General features: G+C 32.3%; 1 protein-coding gene and 1 long non-coding RNA gene across 2 annotated transcripts; both read right to left on the bottom strand.

Moving 5' to 3' along the window:
- Positions 1-774: 774 nt before the first annotated feature.
- On the bottom strand, positions 775-17,015 carry LOC114304011 (AT-hook motif nuclear-localized protein 3). Its single transcript, XM_028249192.2, has 5 exons — positions 15,931-17,015; positions 14,463-14,530; positions 7,610-7,741; positions 2,501-2,662; positions 775-1,460 (listed from the first exon to the last, which is right to left on the bottom strand). Exons 1-5 carry the CDS (start codon positions 16,280-16,282, stop codon positions 1,170-1,172), a joined length of 1,005 nt encoding a protein of 334 aa, XP_028104993.2. The 5' UTR covers positions 16,283-17,015; the 3' UTR covers positions 775-1,169.
- LOC145795611 (uncharacterized) lies at positions 10,527-11,826 on the bottom strand. The gene is made up of 3 exons (XR_014336693.1): positions 11,554-11,826; positions 11,286-11,426; positions 10,527-11,161 (listed from the first exon to the last, which is right to left on the bottom strand). It is a non-coding gene; the product is annotated as an uncharacterized LOC145795611 (long non-coding RNA).
- Positions 17,016-18,603: the final 1,588 nt, after the last annotated feature.

Genomic DNA, 18,603 nt, shown 5'->3' with positions numbered 1-18,603 from the left:
AACCAACAGTGCTTCGCCCAAGAGATTGGCCACCTCCCAAGACAAGCTCCGCTTAAGTCAGGACTCGCACAGCGGAAGAACATTAAACTCACACCAAGTGCTAACTAGACAACTTGAGGTCCAACCTCCTAACCAACAGTACTTCGCCCAGGAGATTGGCCCAAGGAGAGAATTGAACTTGTGACCTTGAAGTTTAAACTCCAAGACCTTACCACAATGCTACAACTCCTTGGCTTAATTTTCATTTTTCTTTACATAGAAGGCACAACTTTTGTAAACAGATCTACGTTCCTCTTTCTGTGTGTGTAGAACTGCTCATGTAGCCCTAAAACTACTTGTATCTCGTTTGTTTGCCCTCAATTTCCATTCAATTTTTTACGTGACGTGATAAATTATAATAAATTAATACAATATTAATAATTAAAAGACAAAATTAGTGCTATCAAAACTAGGCTCAAATCGTGAAGTTGAAGACTTTGATGCCAAATAATAAAAAATTTGGAGTACAATTCACACCTGAAAATCATGATTGATTCTGATACCAAATAATTCTTGGAAATTGACATGAATATCAATGGCCATGTTTATTGTTAAGTGATGTGTGATTGTAATTTGTAACCGTGTGCTTGGGAAGTTAAACTGCAATTGATTCAAGAAACATTAACCAGAAGAGCCCAAACTTCATAACCCTTTAAAAACTTTCCCCAAAAAAAAAAATAATAATAATAATAATAATTTTGTGACCGAACCAGAAGGGGAAGAACACTAACAAGCTTTACAAAATAACATATGTAACATTCTTTGATTCAATACACAAGTCATTCTTGATTTAAAAAAACAAAACAAAAACAAAAAACAAAATCCTATTAAAAGCCAATTCTTCATACCGAGATGTGAGAAGAATGACAAACAAGGTGTCATACATATAAAAAAAATTCTCTGTCAACAAAAGACACTACACTAGATTCACATACAATGACAACAAATGCAGAATAACCTAATTCCTACAAATACAACTCTCAGTTTAAAACTGGCCTCATGTTAAACCCTACTTTGTCAATGAATTTATCAAGGGGTCAGATGAGGGAACATTCAGCTTAACGCTTTAAGTTCACAAAAAACGGAAGCTGAGATACAAGTTACAACAAAGGTACACCGCGCATACATGATCACCAAGAAAACTCACAATTTCGTGGGCTGGGGTCTTTAGATTCAGCTCGAAGTAAGGTTCTTTCATTTTCAGTGGCTAAATTTTTCAAAATATGGATGGAGTTTGGAGAGGCCACATTGTCTCCATGGAAAGAAGAGGGAGGTGTGAGGTTTGGCTTTGGTAGTCCACCATAGGCTAACCCTGTTCCTTCTCCAGACGTAAGAGTAAATTTTGGTGCATGCTCAAGCCTCTGCTTTTTGGGCTTCCGCTCCTCCTGATGATGGCCAGGTAAAAAACTACCAACCACAACCTGATTTACTTGTAAATGTCAGAGAAGTAATGCAAGTCACGGCTCTCTCAACATGGATAGAAAATGCATAAAACAGTCAATTTTGCTGGCTTCTTGACAAACAAGTTTTTTGAGTTTTTGGCTTTTTGACTTGTTTAGCCAAAAAAATGATTTTTTAGAACTTCCCAATACAAAATCTTCAAAAGCCAATGTTTTGGGAATTACTACAAAAATTGCCTCTTTGTTTTGTGTTTTGTGTTTTTTTTTTTTTTTGGTTATTGAGAAAATTAACTTTTTAGCTTTTTTTACGTTTCAGCGGAAAACATTTTCCAATGAAAAACACTTTCTACACTACTTTTTTTTTTCCAGATGCTTGGTTGCATTCTTGAAACTAATGCACTAATAGTTGCATTAGTGGTGGTAGTAGTGGCGGCGGCGGGTGGAGGAAGAGGTGGTGGTGGCAACAACGGTGATGGTAGTGGTGATTGTGTGGTGGTGGAGGTGATGGTGGTGGTAGCAATGTAGTGGCATTGGTAAAAGTTTAGTTCGGAAAATGTTTTTCACCTTTCAAAAATGGAAAACATTTTCTGTCTAAATATGCTTGTTTTCCGTTAACTATGGAAAATGTTTTCCGTTGACTTTTGTTTTCCGTCGTACCAAACACTAGAAAATGCGAAAAACATTTTCTAACGAAACAAACGGAGCGTTAGTTTTGTTTTTTTTAGCTCTTCCAAAACAAGCTTATGCTTTTTGGCTTATTAGCCAAAAAATAAAAAGGCATTTTTAGCTGAGATCCCAAACAGGGAAGTTTTATTGTGATTCTTTCAGGAATGACAAAGGGGGCCACTTTTCCTCGCAGGGGTTAAACCATCATATAACATTTCATTATTTTGAGATATACCAAAAAAATAAATAAATAAAGTGTTAAAATGTAAGTTTGTAGAGATATTACCAACAGTAAAAATTAAAGAATAAAAAATTAATGGCCAATTAGTATCTAATATTGGAAAGCAGGGCTACTTTTATTTTAGTTTCTTTTCGTGTTTGTAATATAATCTAACCTGAACTGGGCCAGCAGCAACTAATAGACCAGCAAGTGCTCCCCCAAAAACACGACCATCTGGGCCTGCCAAAGAAACACTCATCCCACCAGATCTGCTTTTTGTTCCTCCACTATCAGTAATCACAAATGTTCCAGTCAAGGAAAGTATCTCAAAACGACCCTGCAAACCACAAAATGAGACAAAATGAGTTATCAACATAATTATTTCATAATTAGTTCGGAAACTCAAGGCTGAAGAAAATGTCTTTGTACATAAGAAATGATCATCACTGCATTATTTTAATTCTTGACAACCAACTCGCAACAAGAAGGATATACTATAGATATATGGATGCTGGAGTAGGATTGTGGTGATGGTATGAGAACCATAATTGGTTTCTGCCTCGACTATCCATGTTATATATATAGATACAGGCTGCTCAATTAACTGATATCACTAGTTCAGATAATTGTCCAGCTTGGAGTATAATAGGGTAAGGTGTACAGAAGAGAAATATAATAACAAAATAATCGTGAGTCTAACTAACAAGCTTCTTCTAACGCTCCATTTGTTTTGGCAAAAAATGTTTTCTAAAATATTTTCCGGAGAAAACGTTATCCTATGTTTGGTTGCAACCTTGAAATTAATGTGCTAATGGTTATATTAGTGGTGGTGGTGGTGGTGAAGGTGGAGATGGGATTGGTGGGGTGGGGGTAACGAGGTGGTAGTGTGGTAATATTGGTAAAATTTTAAGGGTTAAATTCATTTTATTCCCTTGTGGTTGGACTAAAGTGCCACCATTATCCAAACTAACAGAAGGTGTATGACACATACTATTTTTTAGAGTAGGTTTGGTTTTCTAAACAAATAAAATGAAATTAATACAACAAAAAGATAATTTTACCCTAATTTTCTCCAAATCTAAAATTAGATTAATATGTTAATTAAAATACAATTAAGGGTTAATTACACTTTACCTCCCTATAGTTTGGCTCAAAGACACATTACCTCCCTGTAGTTTAAAAATATACACATACCCCCCCCCCACCCCCCGGTATGGAGTAGAGTGCAAATTCTAACTCTGTTAATAATTTTTGTAAGATGTCTGAATTACCCTTATTTTTTTCTCTACAGTCTTTCTCATCCTAACCAATCCTTCCCCTCACCCTGCTTCCATGTCCAATAGCCACCATCTCTCTATTTTTTTTCACCTTTTCTTTTTCTTTTCCTCCCTTTTCCTCCACCACTATTTTTTTTTCTTCCACATTTTTTTTTCCCCCTTCCCTTTTTTCATGGAAGAAGCCATGGCTATCCTAGCTGAAGCAGTCACCTGCAACACCTCAAACCAAAACCCAGTTCCCTCTTTCATTGCAGTCTTAAGAAAACCACTTAACGTTGGGTAGGATTTTGTAGTTGAAATTTTTTTGTTTGTCTTGGGCTCTCTCTAGATAATTTTTTGGATACATACATACATATATATGCACTATATACTATCTACATAATATGAACAGTCAATTTGGTGTGACCAAAAGTATGAAACTAAAACTATGTTTCCTTTAATTCCAATGGGGTCTGATCCATTTGGAAAATTTGTTTGGAGATTTGCTTTTGAAGCTAGGTACATATATATATATATATATATTAGCTATAGTGGTCTACGTTACACAGACTCTGGTGTGGGTATCGGGTGCGGGTGTGTATTGGGGGTCAGACATTTTAAAACTAAAAATTGAAGATACGTGGATATAGATCCAAATGTGGATATGAATACGAGGATATGTTAAATAGTTATTTTTAAAATATATTTATTATGTAAAGATGAGTTAAATAGTTATTTTTTATATTATTTTTCATCTTACGTATTATTTTTATTGGTAATATTTTTAATAATTTATCTATTTAATTTATTTTTTTATTTTTAATTGACATATATATATATTATGAATAAAAAATTATAATAAATAAGGAATAATAAATTATGTTAAAATAAATAATAAATAAAAACTATATATTTTATTTTATAAATTTTTTTAGATTTTTTTTAAACAATTAGATTATTTATTTTATTCTATTTATTACACGTTAAAAAGTTAAGAAATAATAAATTCTGTTAAAAATAAAAAAGAAATAACAAATAAAAATTATATTATCCATAAAATAAATTATATTATATATAAAATAAATACTTTTTGTTTTAGGCATAATGATAAATTGTATTATATATATTATTTATGATGAATTGTATTATATATTATATATGATAAATTATATTATATAAAACAAATTATATACAGAGAGAGAGAGAGAGAGAACAGAGATAGACGAAGAGAGCGAGAAGAACAGAGACGAAGAGGAGATCGAGAGTGAGAGAAGAGAGAGACAAAGACGATTGAGATTGACAGTGAGAGAAGAGAGTGATGACAGTGATTGAAGCCCTGAGAGACGAAGAAGATCGAGATCAACAGTGAGAGAAGAGATTGACGAAGACGATTGAAGCCCTAATCTCAGCCCTAATCGCAGCCTCGCAGGTATGCCACCATATCACTTTCTCCATGCCATATCCCGACCGGATTCTGCACCCGTACCCTTGTTGTATTGTGTCGACACGGGTACTTCGCCAAATCTAGCGAGTTCATGTAACGTAGATAGTGGTGTTGGATGGTGTGATTGGGAATGGTGGCAGTGGGTCAGTGTGGCATTGGGTTGTTGGATGAAGTGAGTGATAAGGAAAGCGAAATGATAGGAAGGCGATCGAGGGTGAACCATGGTGGTGTTGCAGGCTGAGTCTGCTGCTGCTTCTGTGCAATGAAGATGAGGGAATGAAGAAGAAAAGGAAAGAAAAATAAAATAAGGAAAAAAGCGTCATGCTCCCAAAACATTTGCTGCCTGCCACACGCATAATTGGGCTTGTGTTACCTGCGCTCCGTTAATTTAGACACTATCTGTTACTTTTGTATTTTACTCCATACTACAAGGGTGTTATATGCATATTTTTAAAACATAGGGAGGTAATATGTTTTTGAGTTAAACTAGAAGGGGGTAAAGTGTGTTTAACCCTATAATTAAAGATTGATCTAAAATATAAAATATAATTTAGAATTTATTTAAAATATAAAATAATTAAGAATTGATCTAAAATATAATTAAATTAGAATTAGAATAAAAAGTTAAGAATTACAATAAATAATAAAGAATTTATAATTAATTGTGATTTAATTGAATTAATGTAATACATTATAAATTATGTGTATGAGAGAGGAGAGAGGAGAGAGAAAGAAAATAACAAAAAATATATAGGATTTGAGGGTAATACAACCATTTAACATCTATAGACAATGTTAACGGTTGCATTTTGGTCCAAAATCACATATGGGCCTTTTGCTTATATTTGAACCATAAGAGAGTAAAGTGTTTTGGCCTCAAGCCACAAAAGGGTAAAATGAATTTTACCCAAATTTTAATCCAGAAAATGTTAAACCTTTTATAAGTGAATGCACAGATAAGCTTGTTTTATGTTGACCACAGAAAACATTTTGCGTTAACTTTCATTTTCTGTCATACCAAACCTCAGAAAAAGCAAAAAATGTTTTTTTTTGCCAAAACAAACAAAGAGTAAGTCAGAAGTACATGACCACACACTTGTGCAGGTGCAATAACCAAACTCAGCACAATGACTATTATTTTATTTTTTTTGATAAATATAACTCAGCACAATGACTATTATTATCAAGTGTTATCTGCACCATTTGTACTTGATTTTCAGGTTGAATTTGACATGAGGTTCACACTGATCACCTACCTTAGAAGATCAATGCCTACACAAGTAAAGGTCTTGTCACTGAAGGTGTTAATAATTTTGCTTTTATGAAGAAAAAAAGGATATAAATGAAGGACATGCCACTTAATTACATGTGTTTGCACTGGGTACAAACTTTTTTTTTTCCTCCCTCCGAAAAGAAGAGAGATGCTAAATAAACAAAATGCACCAAACAATTGTTAAGATGTTAAGCAAAATTGCTGGGCTTGGTATATCAAAAATGGTTGGATTAGCGTACAAAAGTTTCAAATTTGAGAATTGGTTCTCAGAAAATACACTGAACTAAAACTCACAGTTATTGTACCCACCTTCCGCTCTCTCCCTTTCTGATCTAAAGGTAAATAGTTGAAGTCAATCATACTTGCAATTTTCACAATGATCATATTATTTAAGGCCCAAATCACAATTTGACACCAAAGGTGGCAAATAGTTTGGTTATCAAGGGAAAACCCGTAGTGTGAGGCACAAATCAAACATAGGACTCAAGATGTATGCACATATTTATGTATAAATATATCACTCAGTACTTGATTTTTCAGGAAAAATTATTTCTGAGAGACATGAAAATATAAAAGGAAAAGAAAAGAAAAAACTTCTTGGACACTTACTTCAATTCCATCACAGCTTAAAAGCATGACTGCCTGTCTGCTGGTGCTTTTAGTTCCAATTTCCAAAAGAAGTCAAATATAAAATTGCGTAAATTACAAATATGATCCTTGAGGTCTGTCTAAAATACAAATTGCCCCGGTAGTTCTAGAAATTACATCCCACCCCTTCAAGTTTCTAATCGCATAACAAATTACCCCCTTTATTAAAAAATTACCAAGTCAATTAACAGTTTTTAATGATATCATAAATATATTTCAATTAACAATTTAGGTAATTTTCTTGTTGTATAGGATAGTACTTAGAAATTTTATTTTTCTGTTAATTTTGTTAAATAAAAATTCTAAAAGGGGGAATTTGTAATTTTCAGAACCACATGAGGCAATTTCTATGTTAAGCAACCTCAGGGGGTGTATTTGTAATTTACCCAATAAATTTAAAAAATAAATAAATAAAGATTGGAAGGAAGAAAATGCTATTAAAAAATTTGTGAAAAGAACGAGAAAGAACATTTTAAGTGATTGTGCCTCACTCATAAATATGAAAGGACATGAAAATCTAAGAATACATTACACTGACCAGAATTGCAGCAAGAAGCTTAAAAATGCATGTAACAGCTTGAGTCTATTGCACATCTGTCACCCCTTTAAAAAATTGTATACAAGCCTTAAAAATCAGGAAAAAGGAAGAGAAAAGGTCCACACCTCATATGTCAAAGTACCACCAGAAGAATTAGCTTGGCAAAGGGTGACATTTGATATTGCTCCATTGGCCGAAAGAATGCATATAGCTCTAGATCCTTGTTGAGAAAATGATATGACCTTCATTGAAACATCCTGATACAACCAAAACAAAAACCAAGAATGTTGTAATGCACATAGCCCAAAAGACCATATTCTGGTCTGGAATGATGTGTATTAGATCACCCTAAAAAAATGAGTACACAATCATCCTTCTAGTTGTCATTCTTCTTTCCCCACTGCAAGATGGCACTTTTCATATATGCAAGTTCTTCCCCCCCCCCCCCCCCCCCCCCCCCCCCCCCCGCATGGGAAAATGAATATAAAAAAAAATAACGCCCAATTAATATGTATGGGAGGAGAAAGATTGGGTGCACACCTAACCTTTAACATAGTGCACAAAGTGATTGCCCCGAGACTTGAACCCATAACCTCAAGGTTATAAACAGAAAAAATGTAAACTGACTTTCAGCAAGCTAAAACCTGTACTGCAACTCACCAATGCTAGATGTAGTGTAGGACATGGCAACTCACCAATGCTTACTTCTAGGGGCACAACTACATATGCATGTAGGTGGTTGTTTTTGAGGGTACAAATATCCCGGCAGTGATGGAATCTTATAATCTTTTCTACAAAAATAACTACACGTACACTCTTGAAATACAATATTTATAGGTGTCGTGTATATCATATAATATATACCTAAATTGCAAATTTAACAAATAAAATATTTTTAATTAAATTCATCAATCAAACTATGCAGTACAGTATTAGAAATGAGCAAATAAAAAATCAATAAATTAGGTCAAGTTACCTTTATTATTTTAATGTTATTTTATCAAATCTATATACGTACCTACATACATCTACTACTATTATAAAAGTGTGAAGAACCTATCATGTTTTCTATTTTTTTAAAATCCCAATTTTACCCTCTCAAATCTACTATATCTACTACTATTATAAAAGTGTGAAGAGCCTGCCAATCTCAATTTTACCCTCTCAAATCTACTATATTTTCTAAAAGTCATGAAGAATCATATACAAACCAACTATCTCTTCATTTTTGGAGTTGAATACTGAAAAACAATATATCTACTTTCAAGAGTCCTATATAAATATAAACAAACCGTCTCCCTTCTTATCAAAAAAAAAAAAAAAAAATACAAACCCTCTCCCTATTTTTTACATTGATGATAATTGAAGAACAAAAAATAATTATTTTTTCTTATTTCCTATGTCTGCTTCTATACTGGCATAGATAATATTTACAATTGTCCATCATGGATCAAATCACTGTGAATAATTTTGGTTGAATCTTAAAGTTGTATGTATCCGTTTGAATCTAGACAGGGGAAAGCGCATCCTTTTTAAAACAGAGATTTGTGAAGAATCTCAAAATTTCGCAAGGTATCTTCATACGCTTTCTTTTTCTTTAAATTATATTTTATGAACTGTAATATTTTACATGGTACTTTAATAACCAAGGTATGATGTCAAAATTTTAAACCAGAATCACTTTTGTTGGTTTATTTTTTAAATTTGTTTTTCAATTTTTTATTTTCATATTTTCTCAGTTTTGGTGAATAAAGATACTGAAATTTCTTCATGTTTTATATTTAAATTATACTTTCACATGAAAATCTAATATCTAATAATCTAAATAGAATTAAAAGTAAAATATTAGTAAAAAAATTTATAAATTCAAGCAGGTAGTGATATTTTATTATTATATATATATTTTTTTGTTATTATTATTATTTAATATTAATATTTTTTTTTTCTAAAAAGAATACACAACAAATTATTTTCTAAGTGTATTTAGATTAAGTAAATCTAAATCCAAAAGTAAAATTAAAAAATAGAAAAAGTATTAAATTAAGTGAATATAAAAAGGAAATAAAATGGTTATTAAAAATAAAATAAAAAACAGTATCAAAGACAAAAAAATGAAAACCAAAGTATTCAAAACAAAAGTTTGAAAAAACAAATCAAACCAAACACTATAAAATTCTATTTTTTTAAATCTCTCTTCACTAATCTCTAATTTTACACAAATGATTCACAAATTCCCTTCAATTGTTATGTGACAATAAGCATCTACATTATGACCAACTATTTAATTATGAATAATTAACTTCTCATTATTACCTGTATTATATTGCTACAAAGGATTTCACATATTACTTATCATATTTTATATATATCAATGTCTACGTATATAAATATAAAAATATATATATAAATGTAAATTTATATATGTTACTGTATTCATACATTGTCAATCTGTAATACTATATTACCATTGGATACTTTAATTTTCCAACATGTATCGCTTTAATAATATAGTTATATTTGTTAGGAAAAAAATTATGGAATTGTGTATTGTTCTCCTATTAACTTATGTTCAATACATATATATATACATGTCATACAAACAAGTGTCCACAACAAACAAAGACTTTGCAAAACACTTCCATCACGACAATAATTATACTTTTTTTCTCCTCACAAAAAAATAAAAATGAAAATGAAAATAAAATCACATTATTGAGGGAAAATGGATTTTGAAATCTAGAACAATATAATATCGCCTCAAACTCTTACTCATCAAAATATTTTTATTACAATGAGTTGTAATTGTGAGCAAGAAGAAAAATAAGAAGATTGTGAAATAAAAATTACAGAAGATATATTGCAACATACTCTCCAAGCAAAGTTAGACAAGTTAAAGCATAAATTGTCCTATCTGAAGATCAAAAAAAATAGTGTACCTCATGTACACATTTTAGTCAAATTATAAGAAAAAAAAATCAAATGATGCCCAAACATTATCACAGCAACTCAATGATATAGAAAGTAATTATATCAAATAAAAAGTTTCGATCAATTTTTGTTATATTCTGATTACTTATAAATGTCAAAATAAATTATATAACTTGACGGTTTCATGAAAGTGACCCTACAAACACTTCTAAGCATGGATCTCTAAATATCGTGAAAGTAATTACGAAATTCCAATATCAATTGAAATACTAAGCTACTGTACGGGGAGTAAATATTCTTCACTTCCGTACTCCTTGCCTCTATATTGATCTCCATTTATGCTGCCATTTTTTAGATAATGGCGTCTTGGCTCCTTAGTTTTTTCTCCAAGTGTTAAGTGTGCGACTCTTTGCGTTGTCGCACTTCAGGACCCCTTGAGCATTCTAGGCACCTTGCACGTTTATCTCACGCTTCACTAGTCAATCCGCCTGCGGGGGTGCCCAGATTCGCCATCATCAGGACGAAGGGCCAGTCATCTCGCCTCCTAATGTATTTTGGTGTTAAACCGTCAACTGACATTGGAAGGTCATCGTTGTTCGCCATTTAAGTCGGCCAAAGAATCCCGAAGAACAAGATTTTGTCTATCAAGAAGTTCCCACAAACAGCGCCAATTGTACAGGGAGTAAATATTCTTCACTTTCGTACTCCTTGCCTCCGTATTGATCTCACTTCGAATGGCGACGTCTCTCCTGTAAACACAACAGAGGTGAGCTAACCAACGGGTGTCTCGCAAGTAAACCCCTCCAACGGTCTAGTCAGCACCTTCAAAGAATATAGGAGAGTGAGAGAGTTCTTTGGCCCAAGATTGCTTACCTTTCAGAATGAACTCGTAGGTCTTCTATAGACAACTCATCTCACTTCTCCATGCAGTGCGCATTATTTCCATTGTCTTGGGGCAAGGGCATTCTGTTCTTTTATTCCCTTACACACATGTACTTGTCAGAAGTAGACAACCTGACAATCAACATTAACTTGGATAAGTCACCATTTGTCCCCCACAAACCATTGGGGCATGAGAAGCACCCAACTGAGACACTCTTGGCCGAGCTAGCAATAGCTCAGTTAGGACCGTGATCCTCACCCATGAGTCCTGCGCCGTGCTGCCACTCACAGCCTAGCTCGGTTGGAGACATGCAAATTCCCCACCTCTGTCCTCCAGCAAGGACCCAATTCTACTCAATCCTACACAGCACGGTTGGCTTCGCTTATCCAAATAAAGAACATCTCGACCGGTAAGAGGGAGCTCGGTTAGCTCGGCAGCTAACCACAAAGCGGTGGGCCGAGCTCGGCCCATCACATGGACAGCTCGACCCCTTTTGCATGGCACAAAACTCCCCTCTCAGCTACAATATCATTTCATTTTATTAAAAAAACTATTCCACATTTTCTACATAAATGAAAATATACTAATAACTAATGTTATATTTTCCATCATGCAAGATATTCGTGGCACAGAAAATAAGACTCAACAACTCTTGATGCATAACAATATATGCATTCTTACACCAATAATATGCAATAGTGGGTTTAATGAATTTATATTATGAGATGAACTATTAAACAAAATTGTGTAATTGTGCAATTAATTTCATACCTTCAATTGTATTACAAGAACGGATTATGGAAAATTGAAGTGGGAACTTGATAGAAAAAAAATTTTGTGTAATACAATAAATTTAAAGGACCTACCTTATTGTTTATTATTTAAAATAAGATTGTGATCTCAACAATCTAACTATAAATTAATGTTTATGTTTATAAAATTTATCATTTATCATTTAAATTTTTCAACGAGTATGTACTCATTTATTGCTTAGCTGTATTTTAAATACAGATCAATTTACCCATACAAGTTTCTATACTTTGTATATATATCACATACTAATTTAAGAGACGCATAATTATAGTATTAACAATTTATGAAAAATCATGTGCCACGTGCAACGCACGTATCCAACCACTAGTATATATAAAGAGAGAAAGAGATAGTGGTGTTGTTTACTTCGGTTCATCATTTAATAATGTTACAATGACTACATTTGTATACCAAAAGTTGTCTACCGTTGCACCAAAAATGAAAAAAAAAAGGAAAAGAAAAAGAAGTTATTTACCATTTCATATGTCCTTATTGTATTAGTTTAATAAAATATCATGTTGCAAACAACATGTGGTGAAACAATGTGGTCATTATAGCATTATTATTTAAGTTTGGCCTTTTGCAAATTCAGGGAGATGCAAAAGGGAAGTTTACATGTCTTTCTCTTTCTTTTTTGTCTAGGCCACTTGGGGCTAAGGTAACAGAAATGTCAGATCACATATACACAAAATAGAGCTACTGTAAAAAGTAGGGTTTTAAGAGTCCTGGGCACACAATGGCTCTGCCACTTGTGTCTTAGTGAGGTGATCCTTGATGAGCAACTTAAAAAATTATGAGGTTAACACAACAATAAAAGGTATGTACTTCACACAGATAATCAACCAATAAAGAAATATTAACTCTGCATTATTGTTACATAATAAAATGCAACATACTGTCGTGCATATTTCAGAAGCGAACAACATAGATGGAAGCCATTTTAAATGTCCAAATTGGTTTACAGGTATGACTCATAAGCAGGGCCGGCCCAACCCCTAGGCCATTGAGCCCATCACATTTTCAAAAGGCCTCCAGATTTAAGTCTGGCTAAAAGTCAATTAAAAAAAAAAAATTTGAAATCTCCTTGTTCATAGGCTTATAAAAATAAAAATAAAAATTATTTGTCAAAAAGCCAAAGAAATCCCTCCTTGTTCAAAGAACAAGAAAAAAATTCCTAGTCCAAAGGCCCCAAATATAAAGTTGGACGAAAATTCTCCTTGTTCAAAGGCCCTCAATAGCAGAGGCTTGCAAAAATCCTCCAGGCCTAGTGAAAACAAAATTCTTTTCCTTAGACACAAAAAAATACCCCTTATTATCCAAAGCTTTTAAGAATATTATTTAAATATAAAAAGTCCTCAACTGAGATTTCACTATAGGCCTCGTCGAGAGTTGGGCCACCCCTGGGTAGGAGGGTGTGTCTGTAATGTGAATAACATGCAATGGATGATAAGAGTCCTAAGACTATTGATTATTTAATAGTGGTTGCTGTGTCTTGAATTATAGTGACCTAACCTCTAATTGGTTATCTGACGGATACAGTTTTTTTATCTTGCTCATATAGATATATATATTCCAAAAATCCCATAAACTACAACAGCAATATATTTGTTAAAAGCACTTAAGAGACAAAAAAAAATAAAAAATAAAAATAAAACCCAGAAGCTACAGGGCATTGTTAAAGGAAAATTGCAGCCTTGTAATATTTACTCTACAATAAATGAAAGTGGTTTGTCTACATGTTAGACACATATCAAGTTTATGAACTACATATCAGTTTGCCTATAAAATGTTAAAATTACTTTCGAAGAATGAGAGAAACACAAGGAACTAACACATAAGCACAGATTTTTTTTTTTTTTTTTTTTTTTTTAAATAACAAGGTAAAAGAAAGAACGTATAGACTTTATGAAATTTTAGGTCCCAAAAAAAAAAAAAAAAAACACACACACACACACACACTGATGTTGCATAAGCAATTGTTACTATCCTCGTTAAGTATATGCATTTTCCATCAAGATTACTCTCATGTACTTGAAGCCAAATACATAAGAAATAGTTCAAAGGATGAGGGGGGTTGGAGAGAGACTGTTTTACATGCTCCAGACAGACATTTTCACTTTTCACACTTATATATCCAGCTGAGGTTCCATGATAAAAAATATATATATATTCCAAAAAATAAATAAATAATAACTGAAATTGTAATTCATCCAGCAAATTCTCCACCTAGAGAAGGATCCAGTTGATATAATACTATTCAGAAGAAGAAGAAGAAGAAGAAGAAGAATTGAGGTGAGGCTCCAACAACAATCACAGATAAACAAAATTTAGATTTTACTGATAGATAGAAATACCTCGCCAGCATTAACAGTGATCACATGAGGTGTGAAATTTGCACCGACCGAGTAAGCTACCCGCTCACCTACCAAAAGAAACATAAAGTAAATAAAATACATTGATAAATAAACAGTTTCTGAAAGGAAAGTAGTCAGGTTTGCATTGAAGTTGCCCAATTGAAATTACATTCAAAAAAAAAAAATACACAATTTTGACCTAAAGCTGTGAAACAAAAACAAAAACCACAAGATCTCAATACCAAAAAACATTAGTCAATCAAATAAGAGGACATGCACAGCAAAATTTATATGGTTTAGCTGCCAATATGCATATACGACCACAATGTTCACAAGTAATCAACACCTACCACTCTTAAAAATTCATTTTATTTTAGGCATCAGCATGTTTATCTCTGCACTATGTTAGTATTACTGATTTGGTCATATACTAATCATAAAAATTTCTGCTCTAGACCGTGAGGCTTTGTAGATAAGGACAAAATCTTATTAGGATTCTCAGACACCTTTTTAGATGATCATCCCATATTGAATGACAAGACCACTTCACGACATAATTAATCAAATTGTACTTTACATTCGCAATCCTTCATTTTAAAATGCTCGAGTGTGTTAAAATGAACATAATATTGTGTTATTGAAACAATATGGCCATCTTCTACTCTTTAGTGCTGTTTTTAGAATTCAGAAATTCATGTTAGTTTTGATGTTAAATTAGAGGACCTTTCAGTTGGTTTCAAAAGGTAAATTTGTTCCACTGCAGCATGGGGTCTTTTCAAGTAAAATGTTAAAATTCTGAGGGTTAAATTACAAGCGAAGCACTGTCACTGAATCCCATCAGGAGGAATATTCTTCCAACTGTGGACCTGTACATGAAAACCGATGTTCTACTATTTTGCTCCCTATCATTAGCTTACTTATATTGTTTATTTTTGTTTTGCCTCTTACTACTCGTGCAATTATTGAGTGAAGACAGTTGAGAGTCTGGTCACATCAGACCACTCGACATCAACAATAAAAACAACACTGACACCTCTAGCACAAAAATAATTTTGTTCACCCACCTCATCTGACAGGTTGACGGGTCAGTGAACAAAATTGCACCTCCTCTACAGTGTCATGTTTGCCATAGATTCTAGATCCCGAGGGTATCTAAGATAAGGTCGCCACTCCCACCTCAAATTTATCAAATATCCTCAAATCTGTCCTAAGTCTTGTCTTGAACCCCAAGACCAATGGATACATCAAAACCACATCAATAGATCTAGTTTCATGCAAAACAATATTTTTAAATTTCAACTATCAATAATTGACATGGAATCTTACACAACAATGATAGAGACTACTCTAATTATAGCAACAGATCATTATATCAAATGTAACACTAATAAATCAATAGATGCATTAACAGATACACAAAAATTTAGAAAGCTAAAAACTAAAAGAGGAAATAATAAAAATCCATTACCCAGAGTCTCAAACTCCAACTTATGTTTCTTCTTGAATGAGTCAATAGGCCTCCCTCCTCCCTGTTTCCAAGCAGAGAAGTCTCCGGTCAGCGGAATCGAGGCCGATATCGGCATTGGTGATAATGCTACCCTCAGTGACCCATCTGGTCCATACTTCTTTGGCCTGCCCCTCTTCTTCTTCCCCGCCGTCCCCGGTGCCACCACACTAACTGGTGTTGCCGCTGTTACAGCCACCGGCGCCACCACCGCTGATCCACTTGATTGGCTGGGATTTTCACTCCTCACAGCCATTCCATAGCTCTCTGGAGCTACTGTAACCCCAGAACTATTAATCCCTTCTTTTCCCTCCATTCATAGAACCAAAACAAAAATTCCAATGACCTAAAATCCTAGAAACAATTGAAAACTTAGAACATACCCATAAAATTTATTATTAAAAAAAAAAATGAGATCAATTAGTAGCTCAAGAACCCAAAATGATTAAAGCAACCATCTAACAATCCAACATTTCTCAAAAAAATCAAAATTGTTTTTTTAATAAAGAATACAAACACAAAATCAAGACCCAGAAAAATTATAGAAAACCCAACTCAAACTTAATAAACCCCAAAAATGTAGACACTAAACAAAAAGAACAAAGATCAAAATCTAACAACACCAACTTCTACAGTTGAAATTACTGAAACTAATAAACACTGCAATACTTCCCTACGGCTAAAACTCGGCCATTGCAGAGTATGCACAGAGCTTCAATGGTGATATTTTCCAAAAATAAAAATAAAAAAGAATCAAAATTTTCTTTGGTTTCAAAAATTCTTCACAAGGGTTTTGCAGGAAAACGGAGCAAAGCAGGAAAATAAAGAAGAAAATGGAAAATAAAATAAACGGAATTATAATTAAATATTAGGAAATTAATTAATATTCAATATTTTAATTTGTAAAATTGAAAGGATTAATTTTGGTTAAGGAAATGCTTTCAAGTCCGTCTTGAAAATTTATAATAAAAATTAGAAAGTTAGTAAAAAATTGAATATAAAATATAAGAATATTTGGGGAAGGAAAATAGCTTTTTAATTTTAAATTTCAACTTAATTATTATTATTATTATTATTAATAGCACTAAAGGTTACGTTTTGGGGCCGTTCGAATTTTCCAACCTCTGACTTGCTCGTTGTCTTTTCAATTAAATTAAGGGGTTGTTTGGGATGACTTAAATAAGTGTATTTTTTGTCTTTTTATAGAAAGATGTGCAGAAAAGTAGAGAGGTAATGTGATAGAAAAAAGATAAAAAGATGAATTATTTTGTGTATGCCAAACTTGACCTAAAAATGACACTACAAATTTATATTAAGGCCTTGTTTGTCATCTACTATATAATCCATCTTTTTATCTTTTTATCTTTTTTCCATCACATCACCTCTCTACTTTTCTTCACATCTTTTCGTAAAAAGACAAAAAGTGCACTTTTTTAGTACACCCCAAACCAACCTTAAGTTTGGCATCTTTAAAAAAATTAAAAACTTAAAAAATTATTATCATATTTAACTTATATCATTTTATTTATGTCTCATCACTTCTTTAATATATCACTTCAAACTCAACTCATATTTTATAAAAAAATCAAAAAATACATTTATTTAGAACATCCCAAACAACCCCTTAGATTCCTTGCTGTTTTGCCGAATTTAATGTTATTAATGCTTATAATATTACTGATCGAGTTGGATTTATTTATTTATTTCAGTCAAAATTCACAAAAAAAAAAAAAAAAAAAAAAAAAAAAAAAAAATTGAAGCTTGAATGTGGGCATTATACTTGGATAATTTTTTTTTTATTTTTTTTTAACTATAATAATGATATTTTCTACAATTGAGTTAGCCTTTGTTTGGCAAAAGCTAAAGTGAGACTTTTTGGTTAAATAGTCATAAAAAAAAATAAAAATAATAAAAAAGGTTTTTTAGCCCAATAAAAAAAAATATCACATCTAAACCATAATCATTTTACTTTTTCTCTCACAAAAGTCAAAAAAGTTAAAAAAAATCTATCCTAAACGAGACTTTTTAGCCCCTGACTAAAATAGCTAAAAAATCAAAAAGTTAATCCACATTCCAAACGAACCCTTAAATTTGAAAATTAAAAATTTAACAAAAACTCAATCTTTATATTTGAACGGTAGGATAGAGTTAGAGTTTTTATAAATAAGAATGACAATGAGATGCATTTCATCTACTTCCACTTCAAATCATATTGAGGGAGGGATAAATTGGGGGTGGCAAAAGTGGGACATGGGATAGGTTAATTTTGTAATTTTAACAATAAGAATAGTAATAAAAATCATACATAATATGATATATTACGTATAATAATTTATATTTTAGAAGAATTAAAAAAACAAAACGTGAGAAATAAATAAGTGAAAATGAATGTTAAAGAAATTTTTTATATTTTAATTTTATTGTAATAAAAAATTAAATTATATATATTATATATATAAATATATTTAATAAATATAACCATAGTGGAGTCAGATAAAATGGACAAGGAAAACAAAATCCGTTCCCATCATTTTCTCATTGGAATGGGGAGACTCCACCATGATCTTGGTTGCAGCTCTCTTTTTGTACTGATGATCTAACTTTCATATATCATTTCATTGTTTCTATTAATTAATA

Source organism: Camellia sinensis, chromosome 1 (assembly GCF_055761805.1).
Source record: "Camellia sinensis isolate YWXY chromosome 1, ASM5576180v1, whole genome shotgun sequence".
Taxonomy (NCBI): domain Eukaryota; kingdom Viridiplantae; phylum Streptophyta; class Magnoliopsida; order Ericales; family Theaceae; genus Camellia; species Camellia sinensis.
The sequence above is the reverse complement of the archived record's forward strand: the minus strand, read 5'-3'. Positions and strand labels throughout refer to the sequence as shown.

Excerpts from the sequence above, each read along its gene's own strand:
- LOC114304011 (XM_028249192.2), bottom strand. The coding sequence starts at position 16,282 with ATGGAGGGAAAAGAAGGGATTAATAGTTCTGGGGTTACAGTAGCTCCA. Across the intron at positions 2,663-7,609 it reads GTGGTACTTTGACATATGAG|GGTCGTTTTGAGATACTTTC; the intron begins GTGTGGACCTTT and ends TGTGGTTTGCAG. Across the intron at positions 1,461-2,500 it reads TTGCTGCTGGCCCAGTTCAG|GTTGTGGTTGGTAGTTTTTT; the intron begins GTTAGATTATAT and ends CAAGTAAATCAG.